This window comes from Malus sylvestris, chromosome 1, assembly GCF_916048215.2.
Source record: "Malus sylvestris chromosome 1, drMalSylv7.2, whole genome shotgun sequence".
Taxonomy (NCBI): domain Eukaryota; kingdom Viridiplantae; phylum Streptophyta; class Magnoliopsida; order Rosales; family Rosaceae; genus Malus; species Malus sylvestris.
The window spans coordinates 20,775,315-20,799,540 of NC_062260.1; the positions used below are offsets into that span (position 1 = coordinate 20,775,315).

Genomic DNA, 24,226 nt, shown 5'->3' on the forward strand with positions numbered 1-24,226 from the left:
ACCCCGTGCATGGAATGAGAGATTTACATCATTTCTTCCTTCTCTGGGGTTTCTGAAGACCTATGCCGATCCTTCCCTCTTTGTTAGGCATGATGGACAGTCTGTGGTTATTCTTCTACTGTATGTGGACGACATTATCATCACTGGTAGTGCTTCCGAGGCTATTACTGCAGTCATTATAGCTTTAACCAAGGAGTTTGATATTAAAGATTTAGGCCCTCTTCATTATTTTCTTGGGCTTCAGATTACTTCAAATTCTAGTGGCTTGTTTCTATCTCAATCCAAATATGTTTCTGACTTGTTGGTCAAGGCAGACATGGTTCATTCCAAACCTTGCTCCACCCCTTGTTTACCATATAATCGGTTACTCAAGGATGATGGTCATCCTTTCAATAATCCTTCCTTATACCGGAGTCTTGTTGGTGCTCTTCAGTACCTTACCTTCACTCATCCTGATATCACATTCTCAATCCATCAGGTGTGCCAATTCATGCACTCTCCTATGGATTCTCATTATGCTGCTGTGAAACGTATTCTTCGATATTTGAAAGGTTCTACAGATCTTGGCATTCAACTCACACAAGGGGAATTAGACTTACATGCCTTCAGTGATGCTGACTGGGCTGGCGATCCCAATGACAGACGGTCCACCACTGGTTTTGTGGTGTATTTAGGACATAATCCTATTTCTTGGTCCTCGAAGAAACAAAATACAGTGTCTCGGTCCTCTACAGAAGCCGAATATAGAGCTCTCTCAAGTACTTCTGCTGAAATTGATTAGATTAAACAGCTTCTTCACTTTATGCAGATTGCAGTTCCCTGTCCAACCACATTGTTTTGTGATAATATGTCTGCAATAGCCCTTGCCTATAATCCAGTGATGCATCAGTGGACGAAACATATTGAGATTGATGTCCATTTTGTCCGTGAAAGGGTTGCTAAACAGCTTCTACAAGTGCATTTTGTTTCTTCGAATGAACAGTTTGCTGATGTTCTCACAAAGGGGTTGTCTACTCCCCTGTTTCAAACCCACTGTTACAATCTCAGGCTTCTCAGGTCTCACCCTGAGATTGAGGGAGGATGATAGATATTATAGGTATATGAGGTGGTTAAGTTTGTTTAGATTCTGTGAGTGGAGATTATGACAAGTGTCAAGATCTTGTGAGTCTTGTAATAGCTTAGTAGCTAAGCAATGTAATGAGATATATACAACATATCATTGTAAAGAGATAGTTAACAAAGATATTGATTTTAATATACAAAAGATATACTTCTCTCTCTACAACTATCTCTTCTTCCTGTGTAAGAATATTGTACTTTGTTTTGTTTACAACCGAGAGGTCGAAGTTGGAATCGGAATCGGGGTTTCATTGATTTCAATGGCTGACGAGGCGGAATTAGCGAAAGAGGAGGAGGAAGAAGATAGGAGGGGTGGTGGCCAAGAGCTTGGAAGATTGGAAGAAGAAGCCGAGCCAGCTGAGAGCTCCCTTATTGGTGTTTTGGCACTTCACATTCGCCTTTAGCACATGACTGCTTGCATTGCAGCTGTTAATTGCATTTAGATATTTCGTTTTGCCTTGACCTGATTCAGATACTGTTATGATGATGATTGCACCAAGGAGGCAAGGGCGGAGCTACCTAAGGCGGCATCCGCCCCCACTCAGAATTTTGGACGATGAAAAAAATTGTCATGACAATTAAAACAATAATTAAATTTTTGATTTTGGTTCCGAATATTTCACGTTTTCTAATCTAAATCAAACTCAATTGAACTAGAGGTTTCATAAATAGATTGGATTCAACCGATGAAGTATCATAACTTGATATAAAAAAATTTACTCTGCAAAGTATTTTATATGAATTTACTTCATCCATTCGTTTGTGGCATTACAATTTAAAATTTAACTTTTTAATTTAGAGATTTTTCATTGTACCTGACCCTCAACAACTTAACACCCATTATTTTACTTGGTTGTTTTAGGATGCCTCCAATCAAAAACATCCCCTCAACAACTTAACACCCATTATTTTACTTGGTTGTTTTAGGATGCCTCCAATCAAAAACATTTCTAGCTCCGTCCTTGCAAGGAGGCATATATATCATGAATCTACATGTTAAAACTATTCAAGTTTTTTATTAATTTGTAATTCTGGGCTTTGAAACTGTCAAAATTTCCTCATTTCTCTATCTCTGCGCATAAGATCCTTTCCTACCGAACATCCGACGCATTCCCAGGTTGGAAGTTGGTATTGCTTTCATGGGGGGATTGAAGCATGCATATATGCAAAATTATTTTTTCAGAATTTATTTTCAAGTTGCTGAACATAACACATTCTACACTTGCTAATATTTCAATTAATCTACTCTCCACCGGTTTGAGCTGTACAAACCAAGTCATTGCAAATCGTGATGAGTTGAATTTAACTGCAAATACCGCGCATAATTGATGGGAATCCATGTTGACGGGCTCTAAACTCAACTTGCTGGGCCAAGTAACTCCCCAACTCTAAAGATTAAACATCTATTATGTATTTTAACGTCAAATTTTAGAAATCAATTTGAAATTTTGGAAAGTTTGTCATATGATGTAATTTTTTATAATACAAATGGTATTTAAAGTGGGACATCTTATGAAATTAGAGTGGAACTAGTGGAAATGCATTTAAAATCTAATAAAATGGGAACATTTTTACTCATTTTAACGCCAAATTTTAGAAATCAACCATTTATATAAAAATATGTATTGTACTACATGTACTCTGATAATAATAATAAAAATTTCACTTTAATGGGAGTGTACTTAGTATAATATTTAAATTTAGAGATAAAAAAACAATAAAAAATAATTTTGATTTCCAAGGTGTTCCCGGGCAAAGCCCAAGACTAATCTTTCGAGGTACGGTCGGGCACACATGCGGGGAAATTTTCCATCCTGACCAACCTGCATTGGTAAAACAAACAAAAAAATTATTCGCAAAGCCCAAAAAGCTTTCATAACCCTTGCATCAACCGACAAAATAAAAGTAGCTGCACAGTTTTTCCCATCACGTGTGGGACCTCACCCAACTCAAATTTAACATGGCCCTCAGCCCATTTGACAGTCCATACACAAAAAATTAGAAGTAAAGAAGAATATCATTAGATTATAGCATTAAGTAATTTTTATAATTTTTTTTTTTTGTAAAATGATATATTTTAGAAAAAAGAAGGGAAGTGTTTGATTAATCTACATAATGAACAATCTAATTTGATATTGAATTCATTATCCTTAAGATTCAAACTTAAAATCCTTTACTTACAAGTAAAGAAAAATATCATCAGATCGTAATACTGTGTAGCAGTAGCTCTTGCAATTTTAAATATTAACAATTTAAATAAACAAATGAAAATTTCTTTGAAGTTCCTAATCCAACAACCCTAGAAAGGGATCATCTTTGGATCCCTTCTACCAAATTCACCTAATCAATTAATCCGGACCATTAAAATTTGATCCAACGATTACAAACAAAGGGTCCTTTAAAATTTAAACTTTAACAGTTAGATCAAATTTCAAGGATCTGGATTAGGTGATTAGATGGATTTGGTGAAAAATATCTGAATAGAATCTCTTTCCCAACAACACCGACAATGTCTTTGTATCTACAAAAGTTGCCATTATCGAGGATACCAGGAAAGCCAGATTGAAGCTTTAGTGGGAGCTCTTAAAAGCACGAAGATATAAACTTAAGGGTTGTGATATTCACACACTTTTTTTTTTTTTACTTCTTTCACACTTATTAATTTTTATCATTTGATATTCTCTAATTAATTCGATTGGAAGCCGGAAATTAAGAAAGTGTGTAAGAAGTAAAAAAAAAAAAGTGAATAGCACACCCCAAACTTGGAATATGATCCTCTTTGGATCTTCTTTGTGAGGATTTAGATGATCAATCAATCGTGTTCGTTCATCGTAGATCGTGCGGTTGGAAATCATTTTAACTTTTTTATTAAAAATTAAATATAAATAATATTTAACGTAAACTGACTGCACGATTTATAATAAACGAATACAATTGATTGATTCTTGAATCTCCACAAAGATGATCAAAGAGGATTCTTGTCCCCCAAACTTAAACTCAACTTAGTTGTCACGTGACTCATGTGAGCTTATTAACCCTCCCATCCCTACACTACTGATGCCAGTCACCCGCCACTTGCTTATTTGTTGTCATTCCGAATTATGATTGCAAACTATGTTTATTACCAACTTTATTTAATTGTTGATTCAAAAAGTTTATTAGCCACTTGCTGACATAGACATTATGGCTGGTTTGGTATTGCTGTGCTTTGAAAAAAAAACTACTGTGAGAATAAGCGACTGTGCTGTGAGAATAAGCGGCTGTGAAATAAATCAGCAGAGTGTTTGGTAAGCTTTTTTGTAAAAGTGCTTTTGGAAAAAAAAAAAAAGCAGTCCAATAGTGGATTTTTTCATTAAAGAAGCACTATAGCTCCGTGTGCTTTGAAAAAAAACCAGTTTTCCAAAGTTGCAAATAGCAGCTTTAGCTTATTCCTTTGATTTCAGCTTATTCTCACAGCAGCTTCCAAAATAAGCCTTTTTTTTTCAGTTTACCAAACACCTAAAACCTTCACAGCTTTTTTTCATGAGTGCTTTTTTTTTAAGCACCTCACTCCCAAACTAGGTCTTAGTTCACTTGCTGACGTAGGTCTCTGTTGCCCTTAGTTTTAAAGGGATTCCAATTTTTTGATGGATAATGTTAGGGATATTAAATTTAGAGACTAAATTTTAAAAATTAAAGAACATGAAAGTTAATGATTAGTTTATTACTTAAATATTGATAAATGTGTTCATTATTATTGGTGATACATCATTTCATTTGCAAATTTTGTTTCTTAATTTAGTCTCTCTAGCATTATCTTTTTTTTTATATAGAAATGGGGACTAGTTGTGTGGCTCACTCCACATCTAACTTCAACATTCAACCCATCTATCTAATTGATTTTTTTGTAAGGATAGTCTATGAATGAAGACTTAAAAAATAGACATAGTTCGGATCGTTAAAATTCGAGGTAGAGTTAGCCCCACAAATAGTCCAATGTTTTTGTAAATAAAAAAAAAATAGAAATCGCTTTGGATAAGGGCTTTGGGTCTTTGTTTATGATTATCAGTCGCTTGGTGACAAGAGATTTTTTAGCATGTTTGGAATACAGACACAAACGTCATATGTTATTAAACAAGTAGAGTGACACCTGAAATTACAAAATACATAAGAAAAATGAGTTATGAACAAAGATAGTTGGATGGAAGGGACAAAGAAGATTGAAAATTAATCTAAAGGGGTTTCAATTTTTTTTATAAAATGGATACTAGTTGCGGAGCTCACTTCACATTGAACTTCAATATTCAAACCATCTATTTTTTAAATTGCACTTTGTAGATCATCCTTGCAAAATATTAGTCAAATCGGAAATATTTCAGATATTTAATTGATTTTTTGTAAGGATGGTCTATGAATGAGGATTTTAAAAATAAACATGGTTGGAACAGTTGAAGTTCGAAATAGAGTGAGCCCCACGATTAGTCCAAATTTTTATAATAAAAAAAAGAAGAAGGAATCGCTTTGGATAAAGGCTCTGGGTCTTTGTTTATGGTTATTAGTCGCTTGCTAACGATATATTTTTTAGTGTGTTCAGAACATGGGTACGGACGCCTATTATTAAACAAGTGGAGAGACACTTGAGATAAAAAAATCTTTCTACTTATTTAATGACAAATGATATACCGCCTTATATTTCAAGCACACTAAAAAATATCTCTTGGTCGTGATTGGTGATAGATCTTTGTTTATGTTTATTAGCCACACGATGAGATAGGTGATAGTTCTTGTGCTGGCATAGGTCTTAGTTTATTAGAAATCTTAATTGTTATAGGTCTTGGTTTATTAGAAATCTTAATTGTTGCTTGAAAATGTTAACATGATTGCAAACTATCTAATTTGTTTTATATATTATAGTTTTTATATTTTTTTGCTTTTGAAACTAAAAAATACATAAGAAAAATGAGTTATGAATAGAGGTGGGGGAAAGGAAGGGACAAAGAAGATTGAAAATTAATCCAATAGTATGTAAAAGTCAAACCATCTTTTGCAATAACGAAAGCTTAATTTAGTACAACTTGATAAATTGAGAGAGCTTAAAACAAGGGAGAGAGAGATAGAAACAGAGATATCTGGCGAGACGGAAAAAGTCTACAAAAAAAATGGCGAAATCAAGAAACGATTAAACAAAGTTGAACCCCACACCATCTTTTTTCAATGATGCATCCAAATGATGTAATGAAGACACAACTATACTGGAGATAAGAAATGTTAAAGGGAGTGAAAAATGAACTGTTTAAATTATACTTTAAATTAAAACTTTATTTCTATTGGTTCGTACTAATTGTGACTATCTAAATCAAAGAGTGGTTGGAGGAGTGTTGTTAAGGAGATCCTAAGAAAATTATTTAGTTGTTTTATTTCAAATTTGATTAAAAAATAGGGAGCATGATTTCAACATGCTTCAAGCTATTTTGCTTCTTATTTTGTTCCTTAATGTCAAACTTTCTTAATGTCAAGTGATGAGTATTTGAAAACCCATAGCACCGCGATCATCCCTGCTAGTTTGATATAATATCAAAGGATGTTTGACTTGTACTACAAATTACCATCAGTTTTCATCACAAGGTTACAGTTAATAATTTTTTTTTATCACAAGAGCCAATTATTAACAATCACGTCATAATAAAAATAAGGCTAAATAAATGGTCTTTTAGCACTACACTTTCAGTTTTTTATTTCATATTTTAAAACAGGAATTTTTTTGAATTTGAGGCTTATTCCGTGTGGCCTTTAGAGCAACACCGCATTGGTCAGGCAATTGGGCAATTCTTGCCCAAAAACAAGAAAAGGTGCTCCGGCTCAATCCAAGTTGTCGTTGGGGGTGGCTGAGAGCTCGGCCACCTTTTAATGAATTTTTTAATTACAAAAAAATTAATAATGACATTAATGATCTTGTTTTGCTTAATTTAAAAAAAAAAATAGGTTGGGCATAGAAGACAATTTGTCTACTTTAAATCTGAACTCATATTTTCATCTCCTTTCATTCAAAGAAATTAAAAAAATAGCAATGGACTTAAAAGATGACTTTTTCATTAAACAGGTAGAAGATGACGATTCTACGGAAGAGGTAGAATATTATGTTTCCATTGAAATGGTAGAAGAATAATTTGTGTGTAGGTCATTTGAATTTGTCCATCGTATTTTTAAATTTTTTGTTGATTTTTTTTGAATTTGGATACCTATGCTGTTTCCATTTGAATTTGCAGACCTTAGTGCTTTTTATTTACATATTATTTGTTATATTTTTTAAGAGACAATTTTATAATTTCATATGTATGTATATATTAAAGGTTATTTTAGGAATAATAGTGGGTGGGGAAATAGCTTTTTAAATTTTTTAACATTTTAAGATGGGTGTGATTATAACGTCATCACTTAGCGGTTTACTTAAAGGATTTTCTAATAAATGTATGAAATTGAAATGTTTTAAAAATGTCGTAAGGAATTGAAATCGATTTTAAACCTAAAGGTAAAATGTAATTTATCCTAAAATAAAAGCAATTTAATTTGACGGAATAGAAATAGCACTCTGAAATTAGTATTCCCGCAATGATTGAAAGTGGCCGACACATTTGAAAAAGAAGAAAAGCAATTGTCAATCATTCCGCTTTATAACGTACAAACTAGCCTTACAGATAGGAGAGAGCAGAAATTAGCCGAAAGCCTGAATTACCTAGTTATTATTTCACCAAAAGTTTCAAGAAATAAAACAAAAGAAATGCACATTACTTTTTTTCAGTTTGAAGAATACTAAATTTGTGGCTCATTTTGTGTGGAGCTTTGCACCGTGTGAAAACCACTCAACATTGTAATAGTTATGATGACTTTGTTTCAAACAAAATTGTATGTAGCCGACACACTCAATTGGAAAAGACAAAAACGCTGTTGGCATTTATTCTACTCTGTAAAGCAGTTGCCTTATAGAAAGAAGAGAGTGTGAGAGAGAAAAAAAGAAGAAGGGGAGAGCTGCTGCTCTTCCGATGTTTCGGGCAATCAGTGGCCCGAGTGGAGAAGCATCAGACAAGGGGGAGGCCCACCTCACGTGAAGGAACAGAGCCAAACGGCTCAATTTTGATGCAACATGACACTTAGATTCTAAAAACTTGACCAGTTGAACAGGATTTATTTGAATTCGCTTCTATAAAACGTGGACCACTGAATCCATATATCCACTTTACTTGAACATTTCAGTTACAGAAATTTGAAATCTCAAATTTGGTTTCGAAGTGGATATGCTACTTTATCTGCAAAATTTCAGAGTTTTAGCTCCAAGGTTCAGTTCTATTTTCTGCCGAAAAAAAGAAAAGTAAGTTTGAGTAATTTCTTGTTTTTTCTTTTTTCACCAAAATGTTGTGTCAACTATTTTATGATTTTTTTTTTCCGGTGCAACCGGAGTGATAGAGCACTTATAATCATCGGATTTGATGAATGTTCAACAAATTTCAATTACTAGATCAAATCCGACGATAATAAGTGCTCCAACACTCTGTCTTGAGAAATTTTGGTTTTTTTAGGACAACTGCTAATTATATTAGTTGTGTTTTGTCCAGTAATTCTGAAATTCAAATCCAAAGGACAGAATGGAAAACTCGCATATGGAAGTAAGTTGCATATGGACAGCGAAAACTCAAAAACCTCATGAGTCTCTAGATCAGAAATATTGGAAGAAAATATTTATATCATCGTGTTTGTGTGTTATCATATTGGATCCATTGTTCCTCTACATTCCTATTCTGAAGGATGATATCAAGTGCCTTATGTTAGATCCGAAGTTGAAGATATTCACTCTTCTTTTAAGATCACTCACAGATTTTTTCTATTTAATGGACATCATTATTCGAATTTATAGATCTGAGAACTATTTGGATTTAGTCGATGAACTTAACCGCAGACAACACCGGCTGAATTTTAATTTTGTGATGAAATCTTGTGTGCCAAGAATAGCCAAGACAATATGGGCGTCATATGATATCTTAATTGACATTGTAGCTCTTCTTCCCCTTTCACAGGTAAGAACTTAAATCCCTTTCTTGGAGTAATTGTTTTCCCTATTTGCTTTGCCTGCGGCCAAAACGGATTTTTTCGTGTTATATGCACAAAACTGACACGCAATGTAATATATGTTTGAGTCTCACATACACTTTTTTAGAGAGTATTAATTTTGTGTTCTAGACAACTTTGTTATTCATCCATCAAATTTTACTGTTGGCACTAGTAATGAATGGTATCCAGGTGGCAATCCTCATTTTCTTCTCAAAAATGATTGACTTGAGATCTTTGACTACAACAAGGATGGTTCTTATGAACGTTTTCGCTCTGTTGCAATATGTGCCACGAGTTCTTCGCATCTACCTCTCATTTAAAGAACTCAAAAAAAGGCCTCTTAAAGAAAAGCTTAAAGAGACTCCGATATGGATTAAAGGTGTACTCAATTTCTCTATGTACATCATTGCTAGTCATGTAAGTTTCAATATATTATCTTTTTTTTTTGTCGAATCAATTCTTATTATCCTGATCTCACTTTTGTTTATTAGAAAGAGCGTGAAATGACTATTTTGAAGTAACCATAGCATCTAAAATATTAATAATTTCCTCAGGCTTTTTATTTGTTTGTTTAATTTTCAGGTAGCCGGAGCCCTGTGGTATTTTTTTGCCATTCAACGAATGATGATTTGTTGGCATTCTGCATGTCGAAAAAATGATGGATGTGATAACAGAATGTTTGGTTGTCATGATCACCACTTCTTTAGAAATACCACAATACTAAATGATTTATGCCCTGTCAGTGTTGGTGATAATTCATCAGACACAATGTTCTTTGATTTTGGTATATTTGCTACTGCGCTTGAATATGGTCTTGTGGGATCAACCAGTTATTTCAAAAAGTTCTTGAACTGTTTCTGGTGGGGTTTGCGAAATTTAAGGTTTGTACATTTCTGTCTTTCTTTGTTGAGAAATTTAGACTTTTTAAGGTTCTTGAATTTGTTCACAATTTATATCAATTCGTTTTGTTGAGGGTATAAATCACATCGAGAACCTAAAGTATTGCTTCTACGAAATAGAGTCGAGTAGAAGGCCTCGTAGAGATTAAAAATCAAGTTGAGAGACAAAAATGTATCTTGGATAAATTTTAGGAAGAAGGCACCATAGAACCAAATAAACCCTTGAAAAAATGGTTGTAAATTTGTAAGTTTATAACTTGAAATTTGATATCTTATATAATGATCCATTAATTTCATTTTTGCAGTTCCCTTGGTTCAAATCTTGAGCCAAGTGCTGATGGATGGGAGAATCTCTATACGATTTTTATTTCTATAAGTGGCTTGCTTCTGTTTTTATATCTCATCGGAAATTTGCAGGTTTGCTTAAAAAACTTTTCGTATGTCTATCATTAAGTGCTATTAATCACTCCAACTACGTAAACTTGATATGTGAAGATTTTGATATCCATCAAATTCACTCTAATCTAATATATGTTAAGTATTCATAAACTACATATATGTTAAGTATGATTTGTTTTTTTTTTTCACTAAATCTAAATGCCATGTATAAGAAATTTCTACTTGTAATAGGAACACTTACCACGTAATATATTATTCTACGTGTTATCATATAAGTAGATGACATAGATGATATTCTCGGTTTTAGGATATATTAATAAAAACCAAATTTGTGTGTAGTTTGAATAAGATAGTAACACCATGTGACCGTGTTCTAGTTTTAGCTCTCGTTATGTATGTTAGATTGGTCCTTTGGTTAGGTGCATGTTATTATGAATTTCATTGCATAGCTACAATAAGATACCTACGTACGTTCATGATATTGTATTCCATCACAAGATTAGAACCAAAAGTAGATTAGTGTGGGTTGGTTGAGTTGGACTTTAACTCGTTGGAATTTTTCAAACACATTGCCACCTAAGAAAATAAACAAACCAACCCATCCGAATTATTCTTAGGTTGGTTAGGTTGGGCGTGTTTCGCAGGTTGAGCTTAATTAATTTCTATCTTGTTCATTTGAATTTGGTGTTGTAAATGACAAGCATATCACCAATCACAATTGTTTGGCCATTAAAATTCAATCCCATAAGTCCCTCTCCTTGTAACAGTTATATTTGTTGTAATTGTAATTTATTTTCATTATTTGCTTGTCTTATTTGGCTTTAAAACTCAACACTGGTGTCACTTAGTATTATGGTCTAATGGTATTCCACTTCACTTGTCAGTGAGAGGTCTTAGGTTCGATTCTCGCCGAAGGCAAATTTGAACCAAATTATTGTTAACCCATGCTATATATAATATTTTTTTTTTTTAAAACTCAACACTGGTAATTTGTATATAGAAAAAGATGTAGTAAATGCAAATCAATCAAGCCAATTTTCTATTCACCATTCTTTTTCTAATGGACGTCTCTAATCCTCCTACGGTATTTTTCTCCTAAGGCATGTATTATCATTCAGATGGGTCTGGTTCAATAGGATTATTAGTATTTCAACCTAACTCAACATAGATGGTCGAGTTTTTACTCAAAAATAACTTTTTAACGTTTAGAACCCAACCTATATCAGTTGGGTGGGTCAGGTTGGTCGGTAGACCACTAACATGCCCACCCCTACTAGTTATTAAGGTAGCAGTATTTCATTCTATTTTATTTTTTTGGATTAGTATTTCTTTTTTGTAATGTAGAAAAAAAATGATTAAACTAAAAATCTAATATATTGATGACATTTAACTTCAAAGAAAAATAGTTGTTATCCAATATGACAATCTAATTCTTATCAATCTCTTACTTGTTGAATAGATGTATATGCAATTTGAAACTACAAGAAGAGAGGATCGCAAACGCAAGATGCTAAACGAACAGAAGGTGGAAGAAAAAGGTTTTGATATAGAATTATGGTTATTTAAAAGAGGCGTTCCCACTAGGTTGAATAAGGATATGAAGTTGCAGATAATAGAAAAGGTAAAACAAGCACTTGAAGATGGTATGGAAATTAATTTGGATAATATTTTCCCTCTTCTTCACTCGGACGTTCAAAGCCGTATAGAAGATTATATGCCTTTGACAAAGTTGAAGCAAGTAAGTTCTTTATATCTGAATTTACCCTTTAATTAATTACTCACTTTGATAATCACATAAAACGAGTATAGTATCTCTTTATCTTTTGGATAAGGCCTATTTGTCGAAATCTCCCCTAAACTTTTAGCCTACTGTCAGTTTACCCTTTGAACTTAAATTTTAACCAATTACTCCCTTAAGACTTTTATTTATGGCCAAATTCCCAACTTCCGTTAAATATCACCCATTTCATCCATGATTCCGTTAGTTTGGAGGGCAAAATCGTCATTTAGAACCCTTTTTGAATTAGCATCTGGGACATGCGACATGCCATTGGAGGCTGTGGTTCTGTGCGTGGGCTTGCCAATGGAGGTTGTGGGGTGAGTGGGTTATGGCGGGGTGGTACTGGGGCTGAATTTGAGGGAAGCGGTAGGCGGATGAATTTGATATGAGATTAGGGGTGGCTGGTGGTTTGAGATTTGGGGTGGATGAGAAGGGTTACAATTGGGTAGAAGAGGGGAGGTGAGAGATGTGGTTTTTTATTTTCATTTTTAAACCTTACTTTTATTGTGAATCATGGATAAAATGTGAGAAACTTAAACGGCAAAGGGAATTTGGCAATAAATAAAAGTTTAGGGAGATCATTGACTGAAAATAAAGTTGAGGGGTAAATTGGCACTAGGTTACAAGTTTAGGTTGAGATCAAATGATAAGACCCACTCTCCGGATTGATGACAACAGGTCGCAATCATAACGGAGGACGATGATCACAGTGGGTGGCAGAAAACAGGGATTGGGGTCATCGGAGAAGAGAGTGAATTCAATGTTCGATCAGAGTTTGGTTGTGTGTTTATAAGGACCTGGCTTCTCTGCTCTCCCACTTCCCATACACTCTCATCCCCTCCTATTTGTGTGGTCACGATTAAGCCACGTCAACATTTTATATTACTATTGATTTTTGTATTATTATCTCTATAAAAAAATCAATATAAAATGTTGACGTGACTTAACTGTGACCGCACAAAATAGGAGGGGATATAAGTGTATGGGAAGTGGGAGGGCAGAGAAGCCGGGTTCTGTTTAGAGACTTGAAAATGAACACTTGTCTTTATTGTATTGGACTATTAGGAGGTCAGTAAATTTTGAGTACTGAACAGGCAGTACCAAGTATTATCTTCATCATTTTATTAAGAATTTAATTAACTGTTGATGATTGTACCTTTATCCTTAATGAGAATTTCTTCCTATGGGTTTTCTTGCTTTCTCTCTGATAGTTTAACAACATGAATTCCAGGTGCCAATGCTTCGAGGGATGGATGAAGGTTTGTTGAAAATAATCTATGAGAAACTCGAGCATGTGAGATATACTGAGAGTGAGAACAGCTTTATTATTCAAAAGGATAAACCACTTGAGAAGATGGTCTACATTGTAGACGGATTTGTATACATTAAAGAGGGATCTTCTTCGAGACGAGGTGCAAGTGCAGGTGCAAGAGAATTATGTGGAGAAGAACTTCTACGTTGGCCATTCTCCACTTTCTTCTTTCTTAGAGAACCGTTGTTGGCAACTGAATCTGTCATGGCAACTGGTGTTGTTGAAACCCTTGTTCTCAACGCATCGGACTTGCGAAGTGTAAGCTCTTAATCAAATGCACATTTCCTTTAATAAAATTGAGCATCGATAGGAAAATTAATTGGGATAAAAGAGAGATCCAAGAATTACCTGTATTTAAAATATCAGACAAGACTTTCATGTTTTCAACGCAACCCTTCACATGCGGGGGAACTTAAGCCTAATGTGTGGAGTAGACAAGACATATTGAGTGATGCATAGCACTTATATAGTCTCATCTAAAACCATATTAAAATTGAGCCTCCATCTTAGTTAAAACCATTGGGAATAGGAGGGAGAGGGTCCAAAATTATTTTAAATTATTAGGCAAAATTTTATTTCCTCTGACAACTTCAATAAGCCTATAAGCTATAATAAACTCTAATTACCTCAATTTGATTGTAATTTGGCTAGATTTTCTTTTACTTGAACTAACAAACTCTAACCACCTTTTTGTTGTTGTGGATTAATAGATATACAATCAATCAGACATTTTTGAAAAAGAGGCGCGTAGACACAAAGGAATGATGAAAGAGGAGATTGAGCTATATATAGATGGATTGATACGTAAGAATGAGATTGTTATAAGGTTGAATCATGACGTAAAGTCGCGGATCATGAAAAATGTAGAAGAAAAATTTCATCAAGATGATCTTTATTGGGATCATCTCTTTTCTCATCTTCCTAGGGATTTTCAAGATGAGATCGAAAGGTACTTGCCAGTGACTAAGTTGGAGAAGGTAAAGTTTCTTCAAATCCATGAATCCATGGTTTTAATTTAGAACATAGAATTTGAGGCATTTATTTATTTATAGCTCTCATCCCAATATCCCATGCGCATGTGATATTATAGCTCCAGGCATTTAAATACAGCATAACTAACGTATATTATACCAACCCCAACCTAGGGCCTAGGCTACATACAATCTAGCCCTTGCCCATGATAAGGTGGAGCGTAAGTACATGAGACAGAAAAAAAACAAACAAAAGAAAAAATAAGCTGCCAAATAGAAGAATTTGCCAGCCAATAAAGACCATTCACTTGGAACTTTCTAACCCCTATCCCTTCACACCAATAAATTTTAAAAGGAAAACCATCCACTTGGATACATTTTTATATTACTTGAAGCATGTGAACATTTGTAGTTATAATCATCCAAATAACCCAAAAATGGTAATTAACTAAAACCAGGGAAAAAATTTAAAAATATGCTATAAAAAAGTGAGTGGTAGAAACAGGAAAAGTGTGATACTAATTGGATAGAAAAATAAAAAAGAAGTCATGCTTATGGCATTAGTTAGGTTTTTTATTGTCACGACTCATTTAAGAAAAATACTAAGGAGACCATTAAGAAAAACAATCATCAAACGTTGTAGTAGTTACGTTTTTTATTCTCCCTCTTCTTCCTTCGGATGTTCAAAGGTGCAAAACAAAGAGCCTTTTGCCAAGTTGAAGCAAGTAATTACTCACCTTGATAATCATATAAAACGAGGAATGTATCTCTTTATCATTTTAATAAGAATTTAATTAATTCTTCCTATGGCTTTTCTTGCTTTCTCTCTGATTTTAACAATATGAATTCCAGGTGCCAATGCTTCGAGGGATAGACGAAGATGTGTTCAAAATAATCTGTCAGAAACTCGAGCCTGTGAGGTATACTGAGAACACCTTTATTATTCAAAAGGGTGAACAACTGGACAAGATGGTCTACATTGTAGACGGATTTGTATCCGTTGAAAAGAGATCTTCTGTTGATTCGAGACAAGGTGCAGGAGAATTATTTGGAGAAGAACTTCTACGTTTGCCATTCTCCACTGACTTTCCTTTCACAAGACCGTTGGCAACTGAATCTGTCAAGGTAATTGGTGTTGTTGAAGCCCTTGCTCTCTACGCACATGACTTGCAAAGTGTAAGCTCTTAATCAAATGCACATTTCCCTAATTACAATTGAGCATCCATAGTAAAATTAATTGGGATAAGAGAGAGATCCAAGAATTACCCCCCTTATTTAAGCTATCAGATAAGACTTTCATGTTTTCAATGCAACCCTTCACATGCGGGGCCATTTAAGCCTAATGTGTGGAGTAAACAACACATATTGAGTGATGCATAGCACGTAGATAGCCTCATCTGACACCCTATTAAAATTGAGCATCCATCTTAGTTAAAACCATTGGCAATAGGAGGGAGAGGGTTCAAAATTATTTAAATTAGATTCATATAATCTGAAAACTTCAATAAGCCTTTACGAAACTCTAACAACCTCAATTTGATTGTAATTTGGCTACATATTCTTTTACTTGAACTAACGAACTCTAACAACCTTTTTGTTATTTTGGATCAATAGATATACCGCAAATTAGACATTTTTGAAAAAGAGAAGCCTAGACACAGAATAATGATGAAGGAGGAGATTGAGCGAAATATAGATGAATTGATATGTAGTAATGGAATTCCTGAAAGGTTGAATCAAGATGTAAAGTCGCGGATGATGAAAAACGTGGAAGAAAATTTTCAACAAGATGATCTTTATTGGGATTTGCTCGATTGGGATCATCTCGTTTATGGTCTTCCCTTGGATTTTCAAAAAGAGATCATAAGTTACATGCCGTTGACAAAGTTGAAGCAGGTAAAGTTTCTTCAAATCCATGAATCCATGGCTTTAATTTTGAACATAGAATTTGAGGCATTTATTTATTTGAAGCAGGTAAAGTTTCTTCAAATCCATGAGATATTATAGCTCCCAGGCATTTAAATACAGCATAACTAACGTGTACTATACCAACCCCAACCTAGGGCCTAGGCTACAAAACAATCTAGCAATTGCCCATGAATAAGGTAGAGCGTAAGTACACGAGACAGAAAAAAACAAAACAAAAGAAAAAATAAGCTGTCAAATGGAAGAATTCGTCAGCTAATAAAGACCATCCACTTAGAACTTTCTAACCCCTATCCTTTCACACCAATAAATTTTAAAAGGAAAACCATCCACTTGGATGCTTTTTTATATTACTTGAAGCATGTGAACATTTGTAGTTATAATTATCCAAATAACCCAAAAATGGTAATTAACTAAAACCAGGAAAAAACAATTAAAAATATGCTATAAAAAAGTGAGTGGTAGAAACAAGAAAAACATGACACTTATGGGGTTGCAATAATGTCATGATTCATTTAAGAAAAATATTATGTGATGATTAAAAAAATAATAATAATTAAACACCGTATTTTGTGGTCTACAAATTATAATTTAAATAGATCTAAAGCCACAATGCATCATTTCAACTGAGCAACAATCACACCTTTCACATTTACGTGGCCACCTTTTCTTGTAGTGAGCAAACACAAGAACGGTCCGAAGGTTGCAGATTTTAATTAGATTTTAATAAAAACGTTAGAGATTAATGATGGATGGAAAGTTTTTAAAATTCATGAGTTAGTTATAAGTATATACTTATGTATTAGATTTTTTAATCCGTCAATTAAGTTACTTATATGTTATAAAATGTAGGTGCTAGCATTCCAAAACATGGATTATAAAGTTCTGAAAGAAATTTGTAACCACCTTCGGCCCAAGACGTATAATCGTAACGATAACATTATTAAAAAGGGTGACCCAATTCAAATGTTGTTGATTGTGGAAGGAAGAATAGGCCAAGAAGGTTGGGTAAAAGACGCGGGAGAAATCTATGGAGAAGAACTTCTGGTTTGGCCATTCTCAACCTCTTTCCCTGATGAAGTACCTGCAGCAGCTAAGTCTCCTTTTGTAATTACGGATGTTGTTGAAGCCCTTGTTCTGACGGCCGGTGACATGGAGAGTGTAGCCACCAAATTCCGGAAGCATTTCATAAAAAATTACGGCAAATTCGTACGGAAATCGGAATTCGACCTTTTTACTGACTATTATTCTGAAGGGGCTATTAAGGAGGCCACAAGAAACTACACTTGTTTGAACAATCCAAATGAAGAAGGCTATGGAACAGTTTACCACACAGAATTAGATGGAAGAGCTGTCGCCATAAAAACGTGCAACAGTGCTATTGGTGACCCGTTCATCCAAAGTCAACGTCTTGTTCATGAGGCATTTGTGCTTTTAGAAATCAGTCACAAAAATGTGGAGAGGCTGTTAGGTTGTTGTTTAGAGACAAGATGGCCTATAATGGTTTATGACCGCACCGATGCTTTGACTCTTGCTGAGCACTTTCACAGAAACAGATCGAAACTCTCGTTGGAATCACGAATGAAGATAGCAGCAGAAACTGCAGGAGCTCTAGCACATGTGCACTCCAGGTCAGTCATACACCGAGATGTGAAGACAACGAATATATTAGTAGATCGTACAACTCACACTGTACAAGTTACCGGTTTTGGAGCTTCGCGATTGCTTGATGAAGATGAAGTATCAACTTTGCCAGGGACATCCAGACACTTAGACCCCGAGTATTATCTTAAATCACACGACGTCTATAGCTTTGGAGTTGTTCTAGTGGAGCTACTAACACATCAAGAGGCAGTTTCTTCTAATGGGTCTGAGACATCCCTAGCAAACGACTTTGTTCGTTCAGTGCAAGAGGATCGCTTGGGCCAAATTCTCGATGGTGAAATAAACAGAGACAAGTTCAGTTTTGAGATGGCCAAAAAAGTGAGCGAGCTTGCCGTGACATGTTTGAGGTCAAGGGAGGAGGAAAGGCCTTCAATGGAAAAAGTAGCTGAGGAGCTTGAGGGAGTAGTGCAAACCATTAGAAACAGGGTAGAGTATTCTACGGTGGACGATAATGTATCTTCGGCTTCTAGAACTTCCGAGTGAAGTATTGATGTGAACCCGTGCGGCTGGTTTCAGTTTGAGTCTGTGCTTGTGAAATAATTGACAAGTCAGATGCATTTGCTAGTTTGAGGAAACCGTGGAATTTGGAATTAGTATCAAATATTGTAACTTATATATTTTTGCCCATTTAATTTATCTTTGCCCTTCTCTTGGCACAAACATCTGGAATTATCTATTGGTCCCCACAGAAATCCATAATCTCTAAAAAGAGATGGCCGAAATTCAGAACTAGAGAACCATAAATAGAATCCACTAGAAAGTGTCTCGTTGTCGTAGGATTGAAAATAAATAAAACATTGTGCTGCTGATCCTTTTTTTTTTTTTTTTTTTTGCATTATACTTAACAAATTTACAATGTCAAACAACAAACTGGCAGCTGGAAAGGGGAAAATGACTACTAAAAAATCAACACTATTTCAACTAAACCTATACCCCAACCAAACAAAACCAAATGCACACTGATAATACCTTGAAGTATAAAAATAAGGAACCAAGCAGATGCAACAAATGTAACATCATTTCAATAGCAAAAACGAAAACTGACATTTGGTTCAAAAATATTAGAGGAAGTATAGGTCATAGTGTGTGATATGCAAAAGTGCTAGTAATTCAAATTTCCAACATGCTCAGCAAATCTCTAACTTTTCAGAAGTAATTAAATTGAAACTAATAGATGTTTCTTCTGCATACTAAATATTGAAGATTCGCTACGAAGAATGAATCCGTAACTTACTTAGGTTTCAAAGTGGACTACACAATCCATTAATCTAAACAGAACTGTCCCAGCAAAGCAAACAATTTAATCTCATTCCTCCAGAAATGGCATGTTTTATTACTTCAACAACAACAACAACAAAGCCTTTTCCCACTAAGTGGGGTCGGCTATATGAATCCTAGAACGCCATTGCGCTCGGTTTTGTGTCATGTCCTCCGTTAGATCCAAGTACTCTAAGCCTTTTCTTAGAGTCTCTTCCAAAGTTTTCCTAGGTCTTCCTCTACCCCTTCGGCCCTGAACCTCTGTCCCGTAGTCACATCTTCGAACCGGAGCGTCAGTCGGCCTTCTTTGCACATGTCCAAATCACCGGAACCGATTTTCTCTCATCTTTCCTTCAATTTCGACTACTCCTACTTTACCTCGGATATCCTCATTCTCAATCTTATCCTTTCTCGTGTGCCCACACATCCTACGAAGCATCCTCATCTCCGCTACACCCATTTTGTGTACGTGTTGATGTTTCACCGCCCAACATTCTGTGCCATACAACATCGCTAGCCTTAATGTCGTCCTATAAAATTTTCCCTTGAGCTTCAGTGGCCTACGACGGTCACACAACACGCCGGATGCACTCTTACACTTCATCCATCCAGCTCGTATTCTATGGTTGAGATCTCCATCTAATTCTCCGTTCTCTTGCAAGATAGATCCTAGGTAGCGAAAACGGTAGCTTTTGTGATCTTCGCTAGATTGCTCCGGTCATTAGTGTGGATAAGTATATAAATGGATAGAGATAGGAAAGCAAACACAAGATGTACGTGGTTCACCCAGATTGGCTACGTCCACGGAATAGAAGAGTTCTCATTAATTGTGAAGGGTTTACACAAGTACATAGGTTCAAGCTCTCCTTTAGTGAGTACCAGTGAATGATTTAGTACAAATGACATTAGAGTACAAATGACATTAGGAAATATTGTGGGAGAATGATCTCGTAATCACGAAACTTCTAAGTATCGGAGTGTGGTATCATCTTGACTTGCCTTATCTGTCTCATAGGTAGATGTGGCAGCTTCTCTGGAAGTACTCTTCCTCCATCCAGGGGTGGTATCTTTAACTGGTAAAGATGCACAAGGTAATGTATCAATTTCACTTGAAGCTTACTTGTAGTTTCAGGCTTGGTCCAGCGCGATACAAACCATGTAGTAGGAGTCCCCCAAGTCGCCGAGCTAGGGGATCTGCTGAAAGAGGTGACAGACAAGGTAAGCAATCAGAGCTCCGGCTGATTGTTCACCTTCTCCTCATCTTGCAGCAGCATGAAGGATAAAGAGAAGAAAAATGAGAATAGATGATATGGGATACTTTTGCTTTTGAAGAAGTAACTTTCCACAGGCTTATTCTTGAACTGAGCTGGAGGGTTTTCTAGTTTCCTCCAGAGTATAAGGCCGACTGAAGAATTTGAGGATCAAAACAAGTCCATCAAATCTAGAGTACGTTCGACCCTGCTGATATGGGATACTTTTGCTTTTGACAGAGTAATGGATGTATCGGCACGTGTGCTGTTACGCTTGTCTCCACATGCTTCCTTGTATCCTTCGCACTTGCCCTATCTGTTGCTCAAGCAGATGCGATATCTTCCCTGGAAACATAAGATGTTGAAGATGAGTACTCGAGAGCAATGCCAGGTAAGTAATCAGGTAAGGGGTTCCAGGCAGTCAGTTCCTGGCTGGGAGCTTGATTTCAAGTGCTGACTGATTGCTCTATTTCTCCTTGTCTTGCAGGTAAAAACAAGGCCAAAGGAAAAGACAGGGAAAAAGCATGATATGGGATACTCTTGCTTTTAACCCTGATGATATGAGATATTCTTGCTCTAGTATAGCTTGATTGCAGAGGTATTATCGGGGGGAAAGAAAGCTGAATATTTCGAAAGGTTTCGTTGGGAGTGCCCTCTCAGATATGAGGAAGGTTGAGCATTTTTGCAGGTCTGCCTGTCCGTTGGGGATGAAGGTCGACATATATAGGAGTCTCCCTAACAACAAGTAGTAATGCTATTCCTTTACCCTGCTTGGTCATAGCACGGTAGTGGGAGCTGTCAGCTTCACATGTTTTAACTCTGTCAAAGCACTTTGAAAAAGTGGTATGTGGTATCTGGCTCTCGAGATTCGGAGAACGATGCTTCTTCGATTTTTGAGAAAGCAATCATGCTGGGGGTCTGGCTCTCGAGATTCGGGGAGCAGTGTCTCTTCGATTTTTGAGAAAGTAATCATGTTGGGAGTCTGGCTCTCGAGATTCGGAGGGCGGTGCCTCTTCGATTTTGGAGTAAGCAATCTTGTTGGGAGTGTTTTCTCGGATGTGAGTAAAGGTTAGGCATGTTTGCTAGTCTACCTTGCCACGAAGCACGGAGGTTGACACATAGGAACTTTCCAATTATCCAGCAGTGGTACTGTTCCTTTACCCTTGTGGGTAATAATATGGTAGCAAGACCTTCAAAATTTATGTGTCTAAACTTTGTTAGTGCTGTTTCTTTGCTATTGTTTTACCTTTCTACTTCACCAGAAGTCTTCGACAAAATGCCCATAATTTTCGCAAAGCTGAGTGTGCGTGTGACAGGTGCTGACAAGGCTAGAAAAGTAGGTGCCTCTTCGATTTCTGAGATCGGCCCTCGAGGTCTCTGAGCAGCCCAGCTTTTGAGAAAGCGAGCGCCTCTTCGATTGATTCGGAGAACGATGCCTCTTCGATTTTTGAGAAAGCAATCATGCTGGGGGTCTGGCTCTCGAGATTCGGGGAGCAGTGTCTTTTCGATTTTTGAGAAAGTAATCATGTTGGGAGTCTGGCTCTCGAGATTCGGAGGGCGTGCCTCTTCGATTTTGGAGCAAGCAATCTTGGTGGGAGTGTTTTCTCGAATGTGAGTAAAGGTTGGGCATGTTTGCTAGTCTACCTTGCCACGAAGCACAGAGGTTGACACACAGGGACTTTCCAATTATCCAGCAAAGGTACTGTTCCTTTACCCTCTCTTCGATTTTTGAGAAAGTAGTCATATTGGGAGTCTGGCTCTCGAGATTCGGAGGACGATGCCTCTTCGATTTTGGAGCAAGCAATCTTATTGGGAGTGTTTTCTCGAATGTGAGTAAAGGTTGGGCATGTTTGCTAGTCTACCTTGCCACGAGGCACAGAGGTTGACACACAGGGACTTTCCAATTATCCAGCAGTGGTACTGTTCCTTTACCCTTGTGGGTAATAATATGGTAGCTAGACCTTCAAAATTTATGGGTCTAAACTTTGTTAGTGCTGTTTCTTTGCTATTCTTTTACCCTTCTTGGTCAGAGCGATGTAATGGGAGCGGCAAGCTTCACGTGCTCAACTTTGGCAGAGAACTTTGGCAAAGTTATCTGTGGTACCCATGAGCTATTGTTGTGTGTGGGAAGTGGGTGATTGGACAGTAAGATTCATGTGTTTTCTACTTCCCCAGAAATCTTCGACAGAATACCCATAATTTCCGCAAAGCTGAGTGTGCGTGTGACAGGTGCTGACAAGGCTGGAAAAGTAGGTGCCTCTTCGATTTCTAAGATCGGCCCTCGTGGTCTCTGAGGAGCCCAGCTTTTGAGAAAGCGAGCGCCTCTTCGATTTCTGAGATCGACTTTCGTGGTCTTTGAGCAGCCCAACTTTTGAGAAAGCAAACACCTCTTCGATTTATGAGATCAACCCTCGTGGTCTCTAAGCAGCCCAGCTTTTGAGAAAGCAAACGTCTCTTCGATTTCTGAGCAGGCGCCTCTTCGATGTCTGAAGCTCCGTCGAGTGCAGCTTTTTATAGGGGCTAGCATTAAGTTCCAAAGCACACTTGAATCTCCACCAGTAGAAGCTCCATTCTTGCACTTCTAAGATCTTGATTTGTCCGACCTCTTCTCTCTTCAACACCTTTGAAAATGTCTGGCCCCTCCGACCGTCGTTTTGACTTGAACCTTGTTGAAGAGGCAGCCCCGCCTTCTCCAGACAACATATGGCGCCCATTCTTCGTTTCCCCTACTGGTCCTCTTACCGTTGGGGATTCCGTGATGAAGAATGATATGACCGCTGCGGTGGTGGCCAGGAACCTTCTCACTCCCAAACATAACAGACTACTTTCCAAACGGTCTGATGAGTTAGCTGTTAAGGATTCGCTGGCTCTCAGTGTTCAGTGTGCAGGTTCTGTGTCTAATATGGCCCAACGCCTATTTGCTCGAACCCGCCAAGTTGAATCATTGGCGGCCGAAGTGATGAGTCTCAAACAGGAGATTAGAGGGCTCAAGCATGAGAATAAACAGTTGCACCGGCTCGCACATGACTATGCTACAAACATGAAGAGGAAGCTTGGCCAGATGAAGGAAACTGATGGTCAGGTTTTACTTGATCATCAGAGATTTGTGGGTTTGTTCCAGAGGCATTTATTGCCTTCGTCTTCTGGGGCTGTACCGCGTAATGAAGCTCCAAATGATCAACCTCTGATGCCTCCTCCTTCTAGGGTTCTGTCCAGTACTGAGGCTCTGAATGATCCCCCTCCGATGCCTTCTCTTTCTGGGGCTCTACCGACTGCTGAGACTTCTCCTAAGCAACCTTTGTGAAGGCTCCATCTTGTTTGTTTATTTTGACTCATGTATATGTACATATTTGTAGCTTATCGGGGATATCAATAAATAAGCTTTCCTTCATTTCAACGTATTGTGTTAAATACACCAAAGCCTTCTTCGCTAAGTTCTTTGAATTTTCTTTTGTTGAAGCTTGTATGTTGAAGCTTTCTGAGTGGAGCATGTAGGTTGGGGTAGTGTTCCCTTAATTTTCCGAGTGAGGAAAACTTCTCGGTTGGAGACTTGGAAAATCCAAGTC

General features: G+C 36.6%; 1 protein-coding gene and 1 pseudogene across 16 annotated transcripts in view; both read left to right on the forward strand.

Annotated features, from left to right (window-relative positions):
* Window positions 1-24,226, forward strand: part of LOC126614467 (cyclic nucleotide-gated ion channel 1-like) — a 138,105-nt pseudogene that overhangs the window by 78,123 nt on the left and 35,756 nt on the right.
* Window positions 1-24,226, forward strand: part of LOC126596155 (uncharacterized) — a 101,609-nt gene that overhangs the window by 42,469 nt on the left and 34,914 nt on the right. For 2 of the 16 annotated variants that reach the window (XM_050262742.1, XM_050262689.1), the window contains exons 3-11: window positions 9,391-9,618; window positions 9,784-10,082; window positions 10,406-10,517; window positions 11,959-12,237; window positions 13,511-13,849; window positions 14,302-14,568; window positions 15,415-15,738; window positions 16,177-16,458; window positions 17,341-18,119. In XM_050262742.1, the coding sequence (XP_050118699.1) occupies window positions 9,391-9,618; window positions 9,784-10,082; window positions 10,406-10,517; window positions 11,959-12,237; window positions 13,511-13,849; window positions 14,302-14,568; window positions 15,415-15,738; window positions 16,177-16,458; window positions 17,341-18,119 (2,909 nt within the window). Of the gene's footprint in view, window positions 1-8,129; window positions 8,465-8,708; window positions 9,168-9,373; window positions 9,619-9,783; window positions 10,083-10,405; window positions 10,518-11,958; window positions 12,238-13,510; window positions 13,850-14,301; window positions 14,569-15,414; window positions 15,739-16,176; window positions 16,459-17,340; window positions 18,823-24,226 lie in introns of those variants that run through there. The other 14 variants (XM_050262890.1, XM_050263327.1, XM_050263479.1 and 11 more) reach the window with 13 other exon arrangements.